A 23,758-nucleotide genomic window follows, 5' to 3' on the forward strand; every position below is an offset into this window, starting at 1 on the left:
GGCTAAGGGATCTCAGTCACATATTCTGAGAGGAGAGAGTAAAACAGCATCACAAGCTTGCTCAAGAGACACCATTCTCTACTGTATAAGGTGCTACTGTAGGCCTAGAGCCTTATTCATAATAGATTAGGTTCATATATAAATATTATTTAAATATACACATTCATTATAAATAAGGGTGTAATAGAGAATTAATAATACATTTGTAACATATAGTAACATTATAAAACATCATCATATACATTCATTATGTATTAGTCTGTAATCGGGTGGCTTGGGGTTAAACATCCCCAGGATTAAACCCCCCCCCCCCCCTGTAATTCTCACAAAAAACACTTTATGTCACCAAAACATTTTTCAACACTTTCCCTGGATGCCACTAGTCTTGCTCAACTGACCATGTAATCTGTCTCATCTTAACGTTTTAAGTCACTCCAACAAAACAATTTAGAGGTACATTGATCTAATATTTTGTGCTTTAGAAAAAGTTAAATATATAACTTAATGGAATTACATCTATAAATGTTTATATATATATACACCAGTAGGGGAGCCTAAAAATAAATAATCCACTTGGTTAGAGAGAAAAATGGTCATCAGTTTTTATTAAAAGTAGTACAATTTAAAGTGAGTATGTTTGGGGCACCTATAATAGCATTTTCAAATCATGTCCAAATCATCTATAAGTATCCTCTTTGAGTTACACAATACATTTTGAGATACAGTAATTTAATGATGATTTGAACAGGAAGGATGAAAATAAAAAGAGGGGCCATACATCAAAACGTCATTATATTGAAGATATTAATAGTGAGATGTGCAATGTCATTTTGATAGTGGGGCAAAACACCCCCCTTTCTGAAGTTTCTGTTTTTATTAAATAACAAAAATATATATAATTCTGCCCACTTATTTCCCTTCAAAATGTGTTTGCCTATGGATAGCCTGTATGCACATATCTAAATCTTACCAAATGTAGCTTTTTTTTTGTCAGAAAATAGATATTTCCCTTAGGGGGGGCGGGAAATACATTCTGTAGTCAAGTGATACCCTATTCCTTGTATTAGACTGTAATATACCATTATTACACTGTTATTACATTCCAATTCATCAACCTTATCAATTCAATTCAAATTGGCTTTTGCTTAAACAGTTTACTCAATAAATAAGAATTAAACAGCGAGAGATAGAATCATTGACTGTCCCCACAGGTAGGGATGGCCCACTGGGCTACAGTAACAAGGGCTTTGGTCCCGATGCTACATCCACAGAACTCCCGTCTGGTTTTTCCATCCCCCACAGGAAGTCCTGGCAACTGGGCTACAGTAATAAGGGCTTTGCCCCAATGCTTCATCCACAGAGCCTAGGTATAATGGGGCCTGCTGGGTGTTAAATCGAGGTTCTGGGATACCATAGGGGTGCAGCGGGGGGGTACCATCGTGCAGAAACCGACACCCTCGCCTCACACGCACGCACACACTTCCACACACGAACACGTACACACACATGAACATGCACACATGCTGGGTTTACACATCCAGATTACTCCCAGCGGGATGGCGGGGGCTTTTCCCCCTGGGATAGGGAAGGAGCCAGGAATGATTTCTCCAGGGATGAGGAATGGGGGGCTGGAGGAAGGAGGATGGAAGGGTGGAGGTGAGAGAAGAGGGGAACGAGGCAGAGCTCATTGAGATTCAGCGCTCCAGTGCCAGAAGGCTGGATGGGAGCTCCCGGAACGTGCTCTGTTAGTGGAATTTCTTTTAATGAATTAATTTTTCCACTTCCTGATTTTGCTAAAGCTTAAATGGGGCGGTTGAGAAAATTTTTTCATTTACCGTGTTTGTGTGTACTGTTATTGTTCTTCATCTGTTGCAGTTTACATTTTCCTCTCTTCTCATGATACTATGCAAGCTATGGTATACCCCTAACATGGTGACTAGGTTTTATGATAACACTGCATTTGTGGGTAATTTTATGGAGGTAAATTGTGTGTGTGCTTCACTGCAGTGTTCATTCATGGAACAAGGAATCCCTGTAGCTATCTTCACTAGCATGAGCCTCACTTTAAATTCAAAAGACAGTCTGCAGAACCAGATTCCAACACAGTTGACCATCTGAATCAAGTGCTGCTAGATACTCCTTTTAGGAGCCACACCCACCATACTTTTACTCTCTTCAGCTTTGTGGAAAATAATTTCATAAATGTAAAAAACTGTCATGGATACGAACTTGAAATAAATCATTTCAATTTTATAGTAAATTAAACAAAATTTCATAAGATCTTGGTGTCACAATGACACAATGAAATTAAATAAAATCTCATAAGATCTTGGTGTCACAATGACAGCCTTGCATTTATTGCAGGGGTTACGATCTTACCTTTGTAAACATTGGTTTACCGTGCTGAGTGACCATGGTGCACTGATCACAGTCCACAGTGATGCAGGAGTTGTGGAAGGACTCCTTGGAGTGTTTGAGGATGTAGTACAGGTCAGTGACGCCGCCCTCAAACACTGTGCTGAAGTAGCGTGGGATGAGCGTTCGTCCGATAGCTGAGAAAATAGAAAACAAAGAGCGGGGAAGTTATTCATAATTGAAATATGGGACTAAAGTAGTGAAGGGTGAGTGTTTGTCCAATTTAAAACAGGGAAAACAGAGGAAAAATACACAATTCACTCATTAAGTAATTCATTCATTTGTAGACTCAAGTTTTTACCAAACTAGCCTTTGTAGGCTAGTTATGGTCTATTATAATGTGTAGGTATGTGAAGGTACCTGACAAAGACCTACACTATAGATGGATAGAAAGTTTTACACCATGTATGCTACCCAATTTTAGCCATTACTGATCTGCTTTTCTTTGCTTAATGTGAAATAGCCATACAGTACAAAGCAAACCATTTGTTTTGCAAAATAGTGAGGGAATTATTCCAAGCAAGCAAAGTAAAACTTGGACAGTCTGGTTGGAAAGTTACAGCAAAGCTGTGAAAGGTTACTAGAGAACGCTAAAAGAACTCAAAGTGGAGGAACGGTGTGGATTTAGTGTTTGACAAAATCAAGAGAGCGAGAGAGAAAGTAGCGGAGGGGAAAGTATGCCAGTGTCTTTTGCCCTCAGGCTTTCTTGTTCTTTCTCCTCTTCCCTCTATTCTCTTTCAGCTAGATCTCTGTTTAAATTAATATAATGAATGATACAAAAGGATCATGCTTTAGGATACACTGTGACATTATGCAAAACAGAAAAGATATCTCTTCATCACATTATCAGCTTATGTCGGGGTAGTGTATTTGTAACAAGGGAAGGAGACACTATCAAATCAAATCAAATGCTATTAGTCATATGCGCCGAATACAACAGGTGTAGATCTTACAGTGAAATGCTTACTTATAAGCCCTTAACCAACAATGCAGTTTAAAAAATACAAATGAGAATAAGAAATAAAAGTAACAAATAGTTAAAGAGCAGCAGTAAAGTAACAATAGCGAGGCTATATACAGGGGGGTACTGGTACAGAGTCAATGTGCAGGGGCACCGGTTAGCTGAGGTAATTGAGGTAATATGTACATGTAAGTAGAGTTATTAATGTGACTACCGTAATTTCCGGACTATTAAGCGCACCTGAATATAAGCCGCACCCACTGAATTTAAAAAATATATATTATTTTGAACATAAATAAGCCGCACATGTCTATAAGCCGCAGGTGCCTACCGGTACATTGAAACAAATTAACTTTACACAGGCTTTAACGAAACACGGCTTGTAACAAAAATAAATAGGCTTTAACGAAACACGGCTTGTAACAAAAATAAATAGGCTTTAACGAAACACGGCTTGTAACAAAAAAATTATAATTTGCAGTAAGCTTTAGTTGTCTTTTTGCACTGAGTCAATTCCTCACGCTGCTGTTTCCAACGTCTTATCATCGACTCATTCAGACCAAGCTCCCGTGCTGCAGCTCTATTTCCTTTTCCAACAGCCAGATCAATCGCCTTCAACTTGAAAGCTGCATCATATGCATTTCTCCGGATCTTTGCCATGATGAGGGTGACAAAATGACTACCGTAATTAGAATGATGGGGCGTTTGAGAGTGCGCGATTTTATCTAAACAGTAAACTAAAAAGTTGTTTGACCTTAACCCGTTCGGCAATTTCATTGGTCTAATGATAGCTTCATGCCGCCAAAAAACTGAGCACGTCACAGAATGTGTTTTTTTGGAAGAAAAAAATTGAAAGCGGGAAAAATCCATATATTAGCCGCGTCATTGTTTAAGCCGCGAGGTTCAAAGCTTGGGGAAAAAAGTTGCGGCTTAGAGTCCGGAATTTACGGTATGAATAGATAATTACAGAGAGTAGTAGCAGCGTAAAGGGGGGGGACGACGACGACAATGCAAATAGTCTGGGTAGCCATTTGATTAGATGTTCAAGAGTCGTATGGCTTGGGGGGTACCGCTTGCCGTGCGGTAGCAGAGAGAACAGTCTATGACTAGGGTGGCTGGAGTCTTTGACAATTTGTAGGGCCTTCCTCTGACTCCGCCTGGTATAGAGGTCCTGGATGGCAGGAAGCTTGGCCCCTGTGATGTACTGGGCCGTACACACTACCCTCTGTTGTGCCTTGCGGTCGGAGCCTGAGCGGTTGCCATACCAGGCAGTGATGCAACCAGTCAGGATGTTCTCGATGGTGCAGCTGTAGAACCCTTTGAGGATCTGAGAACCCATGCCAAACCTTTTTAGTCTCCTGAGGGGGAACAGGTTTTGTCGTTCCCTCTTCACGACTGTCTTGGTGTGCTTGGACCATGTTAGTTTGTTCGTGATGTGGACACCAAGGAACTTGAAGCTCTCAATCTGCTCCACTACAGCTCCGTCGATGAGAATGGGGGAATGCTCGGTCCTCCTTTTCCTGTAGTCCACAATCATCTCCTTTGTCTTGATCACGTTGAGGGAGAGGTTGTTGTCCTGGCACCACACGGCCAGGTCTCTGACCTCCACCCTATAGGCTGTCTCGTCGTTGTCGGTGATCAGGCCTACCACTGTTGTGTCATCGGGAAACGTAATAATGGTGTTGGAGTCGTGCCTGGCCGTGCAGTCATGAGTCAACAGGGAGTACAGGAGGGGACTGAGCACGCACCCCTGAGGGGCCCCTGTGTTGAGGATCAGCGTGGCAGATGTGTTACCTACCCTTACCACCTGGGGGAGGTCCACCCGTCAGGAAGTCCAGGATCCAGTTGCAGAGGGAGGTGTTTAGTCCAAGGGTCCTTAACTTATTGATGAGCTTTGAGGGCACTATTGTGTTGAACGCTGAGCTGTAGTCAATGAATAGCATTCTCACATAGGTGTTCCTTTTGTCCAGGTGGGAAAGGGCAGTGTGGAGTGCAATAGAGATTGCATCATCTGTGGATCTGTTAGGGCGGTATGCAAATTGGAGTGGGTCTAGGGTTTCTGGGATAATGGTTTTGATGTGAGCCATGACCAGCTTTTCAAAGCACTTCATGGCTACAGATGTGAGTGCTACGGGTCAGTAGTTATTTAGGCAGGTTAGTGTTCTTGGGCACAGGGACTATGGTGGTCTGCTTAAAACATGTTGATATTACAGACTCGGACAGGGAGAGATTGAAAATGTCAGTGAAGACACTTGCCAGTTGGTCAACGCATGCTCGCTTGACACGTCCTGGTAATCCGTCTGGCCGTGCGGCCTTGTGAATGTTGACCTGTTTAAAGGTCTTACTCACATCGGCTGCGGAGAGCGTGATCATACCGTCGTCCGGAACAGCTGGTGCTCTCATGCATGTTTCAGTGTTATTTGCCTCGAAGCGAGCATAGAAGTAGTTTAGCTCGTCTGGTAGGCTCTTGTCACTGGGCAGCTCTCGGCTGTGCTTCCCTTTGTGGTCTGTAATAGTTTGCAAGCCCTGCCATATCCGACGAGTGTCGGAGCCGGTGTAGTACGAGTCGATCTTAGTCCTGTATTGACGCATCGCCTGTTTGATGGTTCGTCGGAGGGCATAGCAGGATTTCTTGCAAGCTTCCGGATTAGAGTCCCACTCCTTGAAAGCGGCAGCTCTAGCCTTTAGCTCAGTGCGGATGTTGCCTGTAATCCATGGCTTCTGGTTGGGGTATGTACGCACGGTCACTGTAGGGATGACGTCATCGATGCACTTATTGATGAAGCCAATGCCTGATGTGGTGCACCCCTCAATGCCATAGAAAGAATCCCAGAACATATTCCAGTCTGTGCTAGCAAAACAGTCTGTAGCTTAGCATCTGTTTCATCTGACCACTTTTTTATTGACGGAGTCAGCGGTGCTTCCTGCTTTAATTTTTGTTAGTAAGCAGGAATCAGAAGAATAGAATTATGGTCAGATTTGCCAAATGGAGGGTGAGTATTTTTCCCCTCTTGTTGCACATTTATCATTATTTTTTATTTTATTTAACCAAGCAAGTCAGTTAAGAACACATTTTTATTCACACTGACAGCCTACTGGGGAACAGTGGGTTAACTGCCTTGTTCAGGGGAAGAATGACAGATTTTTGCCTTGTCAGCTCAGGGATTTGATCCAGCAACCTTTTGGTTACTGGCCTAACACTCTAACCACTAGGCTACCTACCACCCCAAACATGCTGATAGAAATTTGGTTAAACAGATTTAAGTTTCCCTGCATTAAAGTTCGCGGCCACTAGGAGCGCCGCTTCTGGATGAGCGTTTTCCTGTTTGCCAGCTTCGGTCTGTGGTGGTATGTAGACAGCTACGAAAAATACAGATGAACACTCTCTAGGTAGATAGTATGGTATACAGCTTGTCATGAGATACTCTACCTCAGACGAGCAAAATCTTGAGACTTCCTTAGATGTCATGCAGCAGCTGTTGTTTACATAGATGCATAGTCCGCTCCCCCTTTTCTTACCAGACGCCACTGTTCTATCCTGCCGATACAGCATATAACCAGCCAGTATGTTGATAATGTCATCGTTCAGCCACGCTCCGTGAAGCATAAGATATTACAGTTTTTAATGTCCCGTTGGTAGTTCAATCTTACTCGTAGGTCGTTGATTGTATTTTCCAGTGATTGCACGTTAGCTAGAAGAACGGAAGGCAAGGGGGTTTATCTGATCGCCTACGAATTCTCAGAAGGCAGCCTGACCTTCGTCCTCTTTTTCTCCGTCATCTCTTCACGCAAATGACGGGGATTTACATTTACGTCATTTAGCAGACGCTCTTATCCAGAGCGGCTTACAAATTGGTGCATTCACCTTATGATATCCAGTGGAACAACCACTTTACAATAGTACATCTATATCTTTTTTTGGGGGGGGAGGGTAGGGAGGGGGAGGGTTAGAAGGATTACTTAATCCTATCCCAGGTATTCCTTAAAGAGGTGGGGTTTCAGGTGTCTCCGGAAGGTGGTTTTTGACTCCGGGCCTGTTCCCAGGAAAGCGGTATGTCCTTCACGTCGGGCTCATCGGACTCATTAAAGGACAAAAAAGCTACTGCCAGTTTGTGGTGCATAATCGCTGTTCTGATGTTCAGAAGTTATTTTCGGTCATAAGAGACGATAGCAGCAACATAAAGCGCAGAAAAACGAACATAAAAACACAGTCAGTTAGGAGCACGTAAAACATCAGCCATCTTCTCCGGCGCCATCAGCCATCTGGTCCTGTTAGAAGAACATGTTTGTGAGCCCCAGGACCAGCTCTCTCTCCTCTCTCCTCTCTCCAATATATCTACAATACAGTGTAAACTGAATTGTTGTTTGTGTTCGGGTTCCGAAGCAGCCATGTATTGGAAAAACAAAAAAAGAATAATAACTTATTTTCCGCTTGTGTTTTGAATCAAAAGAAGCCACGCATATTGGAAATCCCTCATCCTACTCTCTCTCCCTCTGAAACAAGCTACATTATCCAGCAAGATTCCTGATTCGGACCAGAAATAATACATTTTAGAGGCAACACACTGTTGGGTGAAATTATGTTCCACTGTTCCCCTGAGGGAGCAAAGCTAGGGAAATAAAACTTCATTTAGAAATGTCCCCCAAAGACAGTAGTGGCTGTGGCTCCCGAGGTTATGACTGCAGAGAGAGAGAGAGAGAGAGAGAGAGAGAGAGAGAGAGAGAGAGAGAGAGAGAGAGAGAGAGAGAGAGAGAGAGAGGAGAGAGGAGAGAGAGCTGGTCCTGGGGCTCACAAACCTGTTCTACTAACACACTGAAGCCTCAGGACCAGAACATCCAATCAATCAAAATGAACCAAATTACCAACTATTTGACCAAGTTTACTGATCGAAATCTTAGAAAGACCCTTGACAAAGTACAGGCTCAATGAGCACAGCCTTGCATTGAGAAGGGTAGACACAGGATAGCCTGGCTCCCTGTAGAAGAAAGGCTGGGCAACCACCGCACCACAGCAGAACCAGAGACAGAGCTGACTGACATGTAAAAAAAAAAAATAATTGACAGTGTAATTTTCCCAAATTTTAAACCCTTAATCAAGGTTTCAAAGACCTCTCTGATGAGAGTAGGCTACCCGTTCTGTTGGGGGAGGATGCAGAGAGCTGTGGGTTGACAGCGCACTACATTGCTGCCTGCCATAAAATGAGGGACAGTGTCTGACAGACCAATCAACCTGCACATGTCCTCTATGCCACTGTTATTGTTCAATGTATGGTTATTTTGACCCTTGATTGTTGTTGTTACTGTTCCGTTGACAATATTGATTATTATTATGTTAATTATGTTAATATTCTAAATGTATCACTTAATCTCCAAAGTACGCTTTGACAATATGTACATTGTTATGTCATGCCAATAAAGCAAATTGAATTGAATTGAGAGAGAGAGCGAGAGAGAGAGAGAGAGAGAGAGAGCCCGTGACTGGCATGTATTTTCAAATTCGATAAAGTCGGGCATGACTAAATAAACACGTAAAAAAAGGGTGAGCAGTGGAGGGAGGGAGAGAGAGAGAGGTAGAAGAGAGAGATACACAGATATGCTTCTCGCACACCTGACCAACCCATAAGCTTCAGTAGAAGCCTCGCATGAGGAGACTCAACCAAAACATATCCCACAAAATAACACTGCACACCCCACCAAAAACACACTGATAGAGCAGGTAATGGCAGGCATGGTAAATATTGTACCATTTCAAGCTCCATAGTCCAGTGTTTCCCCTACATTATTTTCTAGGTGGGGTGCAAACATATCCAAAGCATATTGGGGTATGGTGGGGTGGCGGGTGGCAACAGAGCTAGGATGTAAACTCTTAGACAAAAAAAGGTGTTATCTAGAACCTAATAGGGTTATTTGGCTGTCCCCACAGGAGAAACCTTTGAATTACCCTTTTTGATTCCAGGTAGAACCATTTTGGTTATTTGGTAGAACCTTTTGAGTTCCATGTAAAACCCTTCCCACAGATGGTTCTACATGGAACCCAAAAGGGTTATCCTATGGGGACAGCCAAACAACCCTTTTGGAACCCTTTTTTCTAAGAGTGTATGTGTGTCTGTGTGTGTGTGTGTGTGTGTGTGTGTGTGTGTGTGTGTGTGTGTGTGTGTGTGTGTGTGTGTGTGTGTGTGTGTGTGTGTGTGTGTGTGTGTGTGTCTGTGTGTGTGTGTCTGTGTGTGTGTGTGTGTGTGTGTTTGTGTGTGTGTGTTTGTCTGTGTGTGTGTGTGTGTGTCTGTGTGTGTGTCTGTGTCTGTGTGTGTGTGTGTGTGTGTGTGTGTGTGTGTGTGTGTGTGTGTGTGTCTGTGTGTGTCTGTGTGTGTCTGTGTCTGTGTCTGTGTCTGTGTCTGTGTGTGTGTCTGTGTCTGTGTCTGTGTCTGTGTCTGTGTGTGTGTGTGTGTGTGTGTGTGTGTGTGTCTGTGTCTGTGTGTGTCTGTGTGTGTGTGTGTGTGTGTCTGTGTCTGTGTGCGTGTGCGTTTGTGTGTGTGCGCGTAGGTGTGTACGTATTGCTTTTTTGTTACTATTAAAAAGTAATGGGTCAGGGACGTGATGAGTCTTAACGAGCCCCAAGGTTATTCATATGATTGCCACTTACAATTAACACCACTAGAGTAACAGAAACCTCAAGCTCACAAACAAACATTCATTTGTTTTGAAAATGTCTATCCTTCCCCCTTCCCCTCTGTCTCTCTCTCTCTCTCTCTCTTTCCCTCTATCTCTCTCTCATTCTCTCTCTATCATTCTCTCTCTCTCTCTTTCCCTCTCTCTCTCTCATTCTCTCTCTATCATTCTCTCTCTCTCTCTCTTTCCCTCTATCTCTCTCTCATTCTCTCTCTATCATTCTCTCTCTCTCTCTTTCCCTCTCTCTCTCTCTCTCTCATTCTCTCTCTATCATTCTCTCTCTCTCTCTCTTTCCCTCTCTCTCTCTCTCTCTCATTCTCTCTCTATCATTCTCTCTCTCTCTCTTTCCCTCTATCTCTCTCTCATTCTCTCTCTATCATTCTCTCTCTCTCTCTTTTTCCCTCTATCTCTCTCTCATTCTCTCTCTATCATTCTCTCTCATCTCTCTCGTTCCCATCTCTTTTTTTTTTTTTTACCACCAAGTTGATTGGCCCATCTTCAGACGCGGGCACTCAAGAGATAGGATTAACCGCCACTTGTTTGGGTGAACACGACGCGCAACATATGCCTCTCAAGTAATGTGTACCCAAACATGCAATTTACAAATAATTAACGCTGTGTTAATTAACCACATGAATTCATGCCACTTTGTGGAATTGTTCCCCTTGCGAGTCTCTAGGACCGCTGCCAGCAGCCCGAGCCAAAAAGACGTGTGAGAAACAGTTTGGGCTCCGAGCAGAACGAGGGGTTTCTAGAGGAAAGGGGCCGCTGTCTGCCTTTCTACTAGTTTTCTAGTGAGTGAGTGCACACACACACACACACACACACACACACACACACACACACACACACACACACACACACACACACACACACACACACACACACACACACACACGTATGCATATCTGTGTGGATATGTGTGTGTGTGTGTGTGTGGGGGGGTTGGGGTTGAGGGTGTGCGTGTGTGGTGGGGGAGGGGGTTGAGGGTGTGTGTGTGTGTGTGTCTGTAGGTTTGTGTGTATGTGTGTGAGTGATGGTGGGGGAGGGGGGATGAGGGTGTGCTGTATGTGTGTGTATCTTTGGGTGTGTTGTGTGTCTGTGGGTGTATGTTGGTGAGAGGGATGTGTGGAAGGTTGTGAGAGGGATGGTGGTTAGAGGAAAGGAGAAAGGCAATATCCACTGTGCAACATATAACGAGGCACAGAGGGACTGTAGTAGGAGCATGCTATATGCCCAGGAATTCATATAGACACACACTCACTGTACACCCACCCACACATACATTATAAGAGTCATGTTGACTATCTGATAGTCTATGCTGTATATGATACTGGTAAAACTAAATTAATTTTGTATTTATTTTGCAGACAAATAAATTATTTAACCATATGACCATTAACCATAATAAAATGGACTAACTGGTCATTGAGTCCAGTTAGTCACAGCTGAATTTTTAAAAGTAAGGGCAGGGTTATGGACAGTCGAGTTGACTTGTGGAGAGTCCGCCAATAACATTAGTACAGATTCTAGTTTAGTGCATTGTTTGTACAGTTAACAGTATGGTAACTAAGCCATTCATTTTACTTTTCACCCAGTAACCAGTTACGTCAAATACAACAAACTATCATAAACTTGACTGAACTTCACTTTAGTTTCAGGGTTGTCACCAGTGGTCATCTCATTCCTATGAGCTGCAGAAACACGGACAGAAAAGTGATGATGAGACAAAATTCATAGGAGGAGTATCCCACAGAATCAGGGTAAATTAAAAAGGGGAAAAAGGCGAGAAAGTAGAGAGATACTCAGTGGGTGATTATGCAGCAAATGCAGCTTTCCGCACTGCAGACAAGAATGCATGGAAATTAGGGAGGAAGGGAGAAATGGTAGACATATGAAAAACTCTGTAGAGGGTCATGTGCAATTTCTATTAGAATCGTTGATAGGATTGCATACAGGGCCGGTCCTGGCCGTTCTGCCGCCCTAGGGGGAGACAAAAAATTGCCGCTCCTACAAGAATAGTCCCAGTAAGCAAAATTACGTTTAAAAGATGTCTTAAATATGTATTTTCCCTAATAAATAAGTACTTTTTGAAATTAGGTTCAATTTTAGTTCTGAATGGAAGGTGAAAATATGTCTTTTCCAGACATTGAAAATCGGGTTAATTTTTGGATATGAATGAAAGTTGAAAATATTAAATTTATAGACTTCTAAGTTTGGGCCAAATCAAGGATGGTCCAGACCGGACAAAATCTGAACCAAACACAGACATCTATAATTGGTTCAGATTTGGTCCGGACTGAACAGGACCAAAAAAAGACATTGGTCCATGCTTACTGAGTTCTAGCCTACAGCAGGGATGGGCAACTCCAGTCCTCAGGGTCAGAGTGGTGTGACACTTTTTCTCCATCCCTAGTCAACACAGCTGATGAAAATAATTGCATTCTAAACTGAAGATCATGATTAGTTGATTACTGGTGTCAGATGTGTTAGCTGGGGCTGGGGCAAAAGTGTGACACCAATCAGTCCCTTGTTGCCCATCCCTGGCCTACAGTGTTGCCATAAATGTAATTTTAGGAATGCCCATCTATGTGGTACTGCAAGGCCTACCATTTGTAAAACACCCCAAAAAAAGACTTCCCAAAATATGTCCAAAAAACGTCACAGTCGGTCCGTGCTTACTAAGGTGTAGCCTACCATGTCACCAGCAATGGAATTTTATGAATGCCCATCCATGCGGTAGGCCCACCGTTTGTTAAACAGGCTGTTTCATTGGCTTTATTAGTCCTGATTCCTGTCCGCACCCTATTTGCAATGTGTTTACACAGTGGGAAATGCAGACGTATTTTCACTTTCACTTTGATCAGCTCGTAAAAAAAGTACAAATACAAACTTTAAACCACTGATCATCACAATTTAGCCCACAGGATGAAACTCCTGGACAGCAGTTATAAGTCGCCTGATTGTCCATTCCATATTGTCCATTTTACTTTGACCTGTCCTGTTTTTAGGATATGTTGTTTGTTAACATGTCAGCACATTTTTTTATTTGATTGGGCGCCATTTAGGTTAGCCTATCTGATCGGAGAAACAACATTGTCATACATTTATCTCCAGCCTGTAGGCTACAGAAAAGGCAACATACTCTTTCTACCATATGGTATACCTGATACATGATTTATGTTAGATAATTTTTTTACGAAATGTTAGTGGAGCGCCGCACCTCCAACAACACATAAAACCTCACATAATTATTCCCAAAAACAATAATAATTTCTCTCAACCAGTGGCATGAGCGCTAATGCCGGCCTATGTTCTGCGTCCCTGTATTCTGCAGGGCCGCAGAATACATCTTCAAAGTAAGTGGATGTTATAGATAAATATCTTCAAACTAAGGGCAACCATGGCATCCGTGACAAAGGGAGAAGCGTCCATCCATGTATAAGAGAGCCTAGCTAATTACATTTTCAGACACTAAACGTTTCTAATTCTGTCAGAAAGTCATTTTCATTTCAAGTTAAAGTGTACTGTTAGCTAGCTAGCTAACGTTAGCCGGCTGGCTAGCTAGCTGGCTGGCTAACATTAGCTGGCTGGCTAGCTAGCTAGCATTACGTGTATGATCTGTGTAGTAATATTATTCGTATCTCAGACCCATTTGCATTGCTAGTTATAGCCTAATGTTAGCTAGCTAACATTGAACCTGGTTGGTTAGCTACCTGCAGATTGATGCAGGGTAGTAACATTATGAGTTGGAATTATGGTTCATTGTTTAGCTAACTAGCTACATGTCTAAACAAGACTCCATTATGCATGCAACTATTTTAATAGAATGTTTATGATGTCACTGCGATAACTGTCAATAGACGTAGCTGATAAATTCGTTCTGGATATCTACTCCGATTTCAGAGCACTCTTGTCTAAGTGTGCCAGAGCGCAGAATAACTGTTGAATTTATGAACAATCAACCCCCTTTAAATATGGCCGGTGTCAGTAAACATTGGCAAAAAAAACGTCATAAAATGTTTGCCAGCAGCAGAGCTGCAGTCACCAACGCTCTGGATAACATAAAAACAGCCTAACCAGCTCTGCTAGGGTGAGTAAAATGGTCAGAGCTGTTCTCTCATTTGTGTCTGGAAGTAGCTAGCAAGATAGCCAACATTAGCCAGTTAGCTTGGGTGCTTGACTGCTGTTGTTAGGGTCAGAACGTTCGGCTCAACCCTACTCCTCGGCCAGAGTGTCCAGTTACGAACAAACAATCTGACAACACTCTGAGTTTACGAACGCCCAGAGCACACTCTGGCACTAAAAATGTATGAACACACCCATAGTATAAGCCAGCCTTTAGTCTTGAGATCTTTGTTTGTTTAGTACATAGCCTGACATGTGAATCCTTGAAGAGATGGGTGGGGCTAAATCTTAAGAGGGTGTGAAGGATGCTGAATGGGTGTAGACAAAGAAGAGCTCTCCAGTAGGTACCAAAACATTCAAGGGGCATTCAAGCACAATTACTTTCCCATTGTTCCTCAACTGTAGTGTAAGATATGGCATTTTCTAGCTCTGAGTCTCTACTTTTATTTCAAATTTTGAATCATAAGACCAAATCCAGCCGGTCGGTCACATATATGATGTGATTTTTTTGTTGCATTTTGTTGCGATAATAAGGTAGGAAACAACATGTGAAAATTGCTTTGGAAACCTGTTGGAGCTCAAGTCGACTACAAACCCCACAATGCAATGCTCTCTCTGGACAGGCTTGTTGGCTAGCTAGGAATCAGCATGTGAAGTAGCTAGCTAGCTGTAAAATCCTTGAAACAAAATGCACTATCAATTTAGGCGTTACAATCTCACCATTTTAAACCTGGTAGAGATCCTGTGTCCAGCTCAAAAACACGAGTTGTTGATGTTGCTATGGCAAAGCGCAGAGGGAGCGAGCCTGCTATCAGGGAACAAGGGGCCAGGGTTCCAGTGTAAAAGCACGGTTTCGATTGCTCCTACAGTTTTGCTTCGGTACTGCAGTTTAACTGATGCCCGGCTCAGAAAGACCATTTCCATACACGGCCAAGTCAGATTTGAAAATTCCAAATAAGACACTTTAGTCATCACCTTTGTGCATAAAACATCCACTGAATGATGCAAATAATTGTCGCTGAGGACGATTTTTTTTCATTACTCACAGCCAAAGATATTAATTCACATTTTATATTCATCCAATGTCTGCCATGTTTTTGGATGAGGTTATGATGTCGTCGCTGCTCACGCTGCTCCCTGTGCATGTGAAGTAGGTCCGAATAAACCGGATGTAACCTGTACAGTATATAGATGGTCCATGAATAGGCATATGCGAACGTGAGTAGATTACCTTGAAAACAACAGTCGGACATCTTGGACGCAGTCTCCAGTTCTTATTATACCTCAGTGTCAGGGAGATGATAGGAGAAAACTTCTTTGCGTCACGGAAGTTGAAGGAAGGAAGGATAGAGGTACTTTTGAGGAGATGGGAAACTCCATTGGAATCGTATTATAACGCCCATTGTGGATGTTGCCCATGTGTCGTCAATGGGCCGTGCGGTGCATTCTGCGCGATTGCGTCAAGGAGTGAATGGGAATCAAATGGGGTTATACAGTAGCTCAAAAACACAACATTAGCATGAATTTCATGAACAAGAAGTACAACATTACAAATCTTTTCAGAGATATAAGATAATTGTCGTATAGCTTTGGAATTGTGACTTTGCATACTTTTGAGGAAAAGAGGCAGGTTTCTCGAGTCATACCTAGACTTTGAGAAGGGATTGTGTGACGATTAGCTTCGCAACCGCGTGACGCAGCATGACAACGTGAATGCGATTGGTCGACAGTCTGCTGGGTGCGGCGTTATACAGTACGTACCTCCATTCCGTTCCTCCATTCATTGCCATTCAATGAGATTCCTATCTCCTCCTTTCTCTAATATCTCTGGAAAGGATATTAATCTGTCAGTGCACTGTTTGCTTTGTGGACATTTGAATTAAATATATACTTTGTCATCATGACGATATAGATGGATAGTCCCAGTCGGTATTAGATAGAACATAGTGGCCACGCCCGCCTGTGGGGAAAACAGCCTGTGTTTACCTAGGTTAATCCATTGGCTCACAGCAAATACTTGATTACAAATACAAATACAATTACAAAACTACATTTCAGAAAACTACAATGTCTAAAGATTGCTTTTAAACATTGCCTGCTCCCGAGCGTTCTCACCACTTACAATCACGTAATATTGTACAGCTTCCCTCATCCCCCTTTTCATGACGGTGTTAGCAGCCACGTGAGTGAGTGAGTGAGTGATTGCGACTGGAACATTAAGCTAGCCAAGACCAAAAACACGAACAAACGGACTATACAGCTACAAGTAGTGAGTGGAGTTAGAAAAGGACTATAGTAAACAAGTTAAATGTCTTACCTGTGATGAAATGGCTTCCACACACATAGCTACGTGTAGCCTACTCGGACACTTGGTCCCAACTTTTCCACCCTCTCCCACGCCAAATAGCCTGAAGCCATAGGGCTCTTCTCGCAGGCTCTATTTCCCTACATGGGAGCATTGTGAACTGTAGGTCGGGATTTTTGGCCTGGTTACATGTACATTGAACAACACAGTGGCTTTTCAGCATGTTTCGTTATTTCTGTATAAATAAAAAGCGACAATGAATTTGGCTCTTTACACTGGGGTTCAATAGGAAATCATGTTTGTTTTCCCCAATTTGTGAGCGGGGTCGAGGGGAATTCCTTAATATTATGTGAATATCGACTCGGCGTATGGGTGTGTTCTAGACAAGTATGCCCATACCATCTATTGGCTGATTTGGTGTGCACGTAACTGTTTAAAAAGCATTATGAAATGTGACATTGGATTATCCCCTATCTCCAGTGACGAGAGCCTTATAAAAGTATGACAAGCGCCTACACAATTTCCTGATTTCACAGACGGACCACTTAGAAGTTAAATCATAGTGAATTTTTATTTTATTTTACCAACTGATAGAACATAGACGTTTACCAGAATGACAGGAGTTTCATGATTTTTATTTCTGGGGGTGAATTATCCCTTGAAGATATCGACACAGACATATGAAGAAAAAATATATGAATTTATGTATTGATATTTTCTGAGTGTGTGATCAATGATTGAAGAGATTCATGCTAGCCTAATGAACAAAACAAACAAACTGGTCTTGCTATCGACCTGTGTCATTGCTTACTGTATCTCCAGCAGCAATAATGCTTGAGATAATGCAACGGATGGCCGAGTGTACACGCCAATATAACCTGTCACTGCTGTTACTGTTGGGTCAAAGGTTAAGGTCCATGGAGGGAAAAGAAGCGAACACCATGTGACAAACAGCTGACTTTGGTCAAGTAACGTCAATTAATCATTTGTAAAAAATGTATTATTTATATATCCCTTTTTACAATAACATTTGTCACAAAGATATTTAAAGTAACTAGACCTCTAAAGAGCAAACAGCGGCACAGTGGCAAGGAAAAACTCTCTAGAACAAAGAAACTTAAGAGGAACCAGACATCCGTTTTACCGCGTAGATGTTTGGAGTACATGTGAAAGGACAGCAGATATGATGTACTCTAAATGTGCCAATATTCACAGTTCACAGTATATAAAATCATGTAATAGTGCCTCGTCTGTATAAATAGAGTTCAGGGAGGAATAGCTTAAAGACACACATACTGTAAATTACAGTACGTAAAATCAACCACACACACATAAATTTGCATGAACACACACACAAACACACACACACACATGATGATGACGATAATGGCGCCGGAGGGGATGGCTATGCTGTTTTGTTTGTTTTTTCCCATTGTTTGTAACTCAGTTTGTATATAATGTTGCTGCTACCATCTCTTATGACCGAAAAGAGCTTCTGGACATCAGAACAGCGATTACTCACCTCGAACTGGGAAAAAAATGTTTTTTCTTTAATGAGTCGGACGCGAAGGATATACTGCTTTGTCGAGACAAGGCCCAAATCCCGTCATCAGCGTACGGAAAAGACAGAGAAAAAGGGGGAGGAGGGCGTGGTGCCTTGTAAGAATTTGCAGACGAGTATGTAAACCACCCCTTCCCTCCGTATTATAGGCCAATGTGCAATCATTGGAAAACAAAATGGACGATCTACGATTAAGACTATCCTACCACGAGATATTAAAAACTGTAATAGCTTATGTTTCACTATGATTTGGCTGAACAACGACACGGATAATATAGAGCTGGCTGGCTTCTGCCTGTTTCGGTAGAACAGAGCACCAACGTCTGGTAAGACGAGGGGTGGGTGTGTGTGTCTATTTGTCAATAACGTCTGGTCTAATTTTAAAGAAGTCTCGAGGTATTGCTCACCTGAGGTAGAATACCTCTTGATAAGCTGTAGACCACACTGTCTACCAAGAGAGTTCTCATCTATATTATTCGTAGCCGTCTATTTACCACCACAAACCGATGCTGGCACTAAGACCACACTCAACGAGCTGTATAAGGCCATAAGCAAACAAGAAAATGTTCTTCCATAAGCAGCGCTCCTAGTGGCCAGGGACTTTAATGCAGGCAAACTTAAATCCAATTTACCTCATTTCTACCAGCATGTCACATGTGCAACCAGAGGGAAAAAAACTCTAGACCACCTTTACTCTACACACAGAGACGCATACAAAGCTCTCCCTGGCCCTCCATTTGGCAAATCTGACCATAATTCTATCCTCCTGACTCCTGCTTACAAGCAAAAACTAAAGCAGGAAGTACCAGTGACTCGCTCAATACGGAAGTGGTCAGATGATGCAGATGCTACGCTACAGGACTGTTTCGCTAGCACAGACTGGAATATGTTCTGGGATTCATTCAATGGCAGTGAGGAGTATACCACCTCAGTCAACGGCTTCGTCAATAAGTACATTAACGAATTTGTCCCTACAGTGACCGTACATAAATTTCCCAACCAGAAGCCATGGACACTAATCCGGACGCTTATAATAAATTCCGCTATGCCCTCAGATGAACCATCAAACAGGCAAAGTGTCAATACAGGACTAAGTTCAATTCTACTACACTGGCTCTTGGCGCTCGTCATATGTGGCAGGGCTTGAAAACTATTACGGACTACAAAGGGAATCCCAGACTCGAGCCTACAAGATGAGCTAAATGCCTTTTATGCTCGCTTCGAGGCAAGCAACACTGAAGCATGCATGAGAGCATCAGCTGTTCCGGACAAACGTGTTATCGCGCTCTCCGTAGCCGATGAGAGCAAGACCTTTAAACAGGTAAACATTCAGAAAACCACGGGGCCAGACGGATTACGAGGACGTGTACTCAAAGCATGTGCGAACCAACTGGCAAGTGTCTTCATTGACATTTTCAACCTCTCCCTGGCTGTAATACCTACATATTTTAAGCAGACCACCATAGTCCCTGTGCCCAAGAAAGTGAAGGTAACTCTCATAAATTATTACGGCCCCGTAGCACTCACGTCGGTAGCCATGAAGTGCTTTGAAAGGCTGGTCATGGCTCACATCAACACCATCATGCCAGAAACCCTAGACCCACTCCAAATTGCATACCGCCCCAACAGATCCAAAGATGACACAACCTCAATCACACTCCACACTGCCCTTTCCCACCTGGACAAAAGGAACACCTATGTGAGAATGCTGTTCATTGACTACAGCTCAGAGTTCAACACCATAGTACCCACAAAGCTCATCACTAAGCTAAGTACCCTGGGACTAAACACCTCCCTCTGCAACTGGATCCTGGACTTCCTGACGGGCCGCCCATAGGTAGTAAGGGTAGACGCTGATCCTCAACCCTGGGGCCCCTCAGGGGTGCGTGCTTAGTCCCCTCCTGTACTCCCTGTTCACCCACGACTGCGTGGCCAAGCACGACTCCAACACCATCATTAAGTTTGCTGATGACACAACAGTGGTAGGTCTGATCCTCAACAACGAGACAGCCTATAGCTAGGAGGTTAGAGACCTGGCAGTGTGGTGCCAGGACAACAACCTCTCTCTCAATGTGAGCAAGACAAAGTAGCTGATTGTGGACAATAGGAAAAGGAGGGCCGAAGAGCAGGTCGAGAGTTTCAATTTCCTTAGAGTCCACATCACAAACAAACTGTCATGGTCCAAACACACCAAGACAGTTGTGAAGAGGGCCCGACAACACCTTTTCCCCCTCAGGAGACTGAATTGGCATGGGTCCCCAGATCCTCAAAAAGTTATACAGTTACACCATCGAGAGCATCCTGACCGGTTGCATCACCACCTGGTATGGAAACTGCTCGGCATCTGACTGTAAGGTGCTACAGAGGGCAGTGCATACGGCCCAGTACATCCACTGGGGCCAAGCTTCCTGACATCCAGGACCTATATACTAGGCGGTGTCAGAGGAAGGCCCAAAAAATGGCCACATTTTCACCCAAGTCATAGACTGTTCTCTCTGCTACCGCACGGCAAGCGGTACCGGAGCACCAAGTCTAGGTCCAAAAGACACCTTAACAGCTTCTACCCCCAAGCCATAAGACTGCTGAACAACTAATTAAATGGCCACCTGGACTATTTACATTGACCCACGACCCTTTGTTTTTAACTCTGCTGCTACTGTATATAGCCACGTTATTGTTATGTACATTTCTTGTGTTACTTTTTGATTGATAGATTTTTTTTTACTTAGTAAATATTTTATCAACTCTATTTCTTGAACTGCATTGTTGGTTAAGGGCTTGTAAGTAAGCATTTCACGGTAAAATCTACACCTGTTGTATTTGGCGCATGTGACAAATAACATTTGATTTGACACACCCAACTAGAATATGGGAATCACTGCCCAGAACATTAAATATTTATCAGTCATAAAACTTTGATTAAAACTCTCTCTGTGCTCTCTCTCTATCTCTGTGCTATCTCTATGTGCCCTCTAACTCTGTGCTCTCTCTCTCTCTCTCTCCAGCTCTCTCTCTCCATCTCTCTCTCTCTCTCTCTGTGCTCTCTCTTTCTCTGTGCTATCTCTCTCTATGTGCTCTCTATCTCTGTGCTCTCTCCATCTCTCTCTCTCACTCTCTCTTTTGCTATCGCTCTCTCTGTGCTCTCTCTCTTTCTCTGTGCTCACTCTCTTTTTCTGTGCTATCTCTCTCTATGTGCTCTCTATCTCTGTGCTCTCTCTCTCTCCATCTCTCTCGATCTCTCTTTTGCTATCACTCTCTCTGTGCTCTCTCTCTTTCTCTGTGCTATCTCTCTTGCTGTGCTCTCTCTCTCTCTGTGCTCTCTATCTCTCTTTGTGCTCTCTCTGTGTGTGCTCTTTCTCTGTGTGTGCTCTCTCTGTGCTCTCTCTCTGTGCTCTCTCTCTCTCTCTGTGTTCTCTCTCTCTGTGCTCTCTATCTCTCTTTGTGCTCTCTCTGTGTGCTCTTTCTCTGTGTGTGCTCTCTATGTGCTCTCTCTCTCTGTGCTCTCTCTCTCTCTCTCTCTCTCTCTCTCTCTGTACTCTATTTCTACTCTCTCTTTGTGCTCTCTCTCTCTCTTTCTCTCTCTCTTTCGCTCTCTACATTTTCCTCTCTCTCTGCCTGTTTGGGTGTACGAACTGTACAACTCTCAGTCTGTTTCTTTTTGTGTCAAACACTTCTCCGAAAGGCACTCAGATAGTGGCAATTAGCGAATTCATTAAGATCCTAACACAATTGTCAAAACACATTAGCAAAGGAGCATCATTAAAAGTTTAGTACATTTTAGAGAGAGGTAACCAAATATAAAAAGGCAAAGAGCCATCTAACTGAATAGTGAGTATTCTTTAAATTTGAATACTAAATTCAGGGCTGAGTTGTAGTGGTTTGCTATTTTCAATAACTCAAATTTTGTATTTAGACATGGACAAAAAAAGGCTTGGGCAAACCTACCAAGCCTGAACTATGAAAAAGAACGAGATGTTGCTAAGACATATCTTGTATTTATTATTAAAAAAGTAGCTTTCCAATATAAAGTCTTTGACAATACAACACAACTCGGTAAAACCCATTTCAGTTATCATTTAAGGTGGGGAGGGGGTGAGCGCAATAAATCTGACATAGACTATGAAAATCCCCCTGAATGCAAACACATACTGAGCAAATGAACACAAAAGGTAAGTATGCAAGTTTAGCCTTGTATTCTCTGTCATTTTGCTACCTAAAACCCAAAGTTACTCTCAACTCATTATCAATTCCGAGAGAGCATCATGTTTTTTATTATTATTATTATTATTATTATTATTAACTTTTTTTAGGGGGTAGATCAGCTTTAATATTGCAGATAGATTGTGGCTTCTATCATGTGTTTACAATCCGCTTCATTGCAGCTTTAAACTGTTGCATCAACAATCAACACAGCCTTCAATGGTGGGTCGAAACCCTCAAATCTTTCAAAATCTTTTCACTGGGTAGGCATTCTTCCTGTGCTGTGCGTCAACCTAAGAATTTCATTATCTAAAACATCATTTATTGATGGATGCAAAAAGAAACTCAACAATATATTGATGAAAGATGAATTTCCACAGTCATGGAAGACCTCTCTTTTTTGCCTCTCTCCATCAGCATATGGATTCTGGTTTTGATTGAATATAACCCTTAGTGTTTGGAGAGAGCAATTATTTTACTACCTCAGCTACGAACAGACAGAGCGGGAAGAGACAGAGAGAGAGAGAGAGAGAGAGAGAGAGAGAGAGAGACGCATCTCCAGTCACCCTCATCCAACCCTCCGCCATGCCTGAATGCCGCCGGGGGTGGGGGGAAGAAGAGCAGGCGGAGGGAGGACTGGGGGGAGGAGGAGAGGGAGGAAGAAGGGGGGATGAGGAGGGGGTATACATCCCCCCTATCCCCTGGAGGCCAGTCCTCCTCTCCTCTTCACCTCCATCCATAATTCAGGAGGGGCTGCTGGAGGCCGGGCCTCTCTCTCTACTCTCCCAGCCCCAGAACAAGGCCCCGTGGGGAGGCAAGAGCACGCACCGAGAGCCCCTTGGGCTACAACCACCACAACCACCATCACTGCCTTAGTGCTTAGACTACCCCAAACACTAGCACAACTAAGTCTTGTATCAGCACTCGTTAGTTTGGTCAAAAATCTGGATGAAGGTTTTATATTGAAATACATTGCTTTTAATAAAGCAGTGATTTAGATATCATTGAACGCATACAGTGCTTTTAAAAAATAGCTTCATGTTCATTTCCTCAATCTAACTGTGAAGTGTCACTATAACTCAATGGCAGAAATTAAGGTCTAAGAATATGATTGGAACATGACCAGCCGAGTTGATGAAATGAGCAAAGACACCATTCTTTTGTGAATGACACTAAGTTCCTCAAAATCATTAAAGATTACTATTACATACAGTATTATTTAATAAATATTCTGTTCATCACAGCAATCAGTTCAGTTCAATTTCCTCAAAGGAATACCTTGCTACGTTCTGCTAAACGATCAATTCAAACACTACTGAGTCTCTGAGTATTAGCCACATACACACACAAACACACACACACATAAACACACAAGTGGTGTGTGAGTGAGTCTCACTTATACACACAAGCAGCATCTTGCCATCCAGCTGTCTTTCTTTAAACAACTCCAATTCTCCTGCGTGGCTTTCCTCTGGTGTTACTCTCAGGACAGTGGGGATTCGCCCCAGGTAGGTGATTGTAA

At 42.9% G+C, this 23,758-nt stretch overlaps 1 protein-coding gene across 7 annotated transcripts in view; it reads right to left on the reverse strand.

Annotated features, from left to right (window-relative positions):
- The window catches only part of LOC106611552 (LIM domain-binding protein 2), an 84,846-nt gene that overhangs the window by 25,915 nt on the left and 35,173 nt on the right, over positions 1 to 23,758 (reverse strand). For 6 of the 7 annotated variants that reach the window (XM_014211874.2, XM_014211871.2, XM_014211875.2 and 3 more), the window contains exon 3: positions 2,380 to 2,552. In XM_014211874.2, coding sequence (XP_014067349.1) covers positions 2,380 to 2,552 — 173 coding nt within the window. Of the gene's footprint in view, positions 1 to 2,379; positions 2,553 to 15,401; positions 15,618 to 23,758 lie in introns of those variants that run through there. The other variant, XM_045723862.1, reaches the window with a different exon arrangement.

The sequence above is a fragment of the Salmo salar genome, chromosome ssa09 (assembly GCF_905237065.1).
Source record: "Salmo salar chromosome ssa09, Ssal_v3.1, whole genome shotgun sequence".
Lineage (NCBI taxonomy): Eukaryota > Metazoa > Chordata > Actinopteri > Salmoniformes > Salmonidae > Salmo > Salmo salar.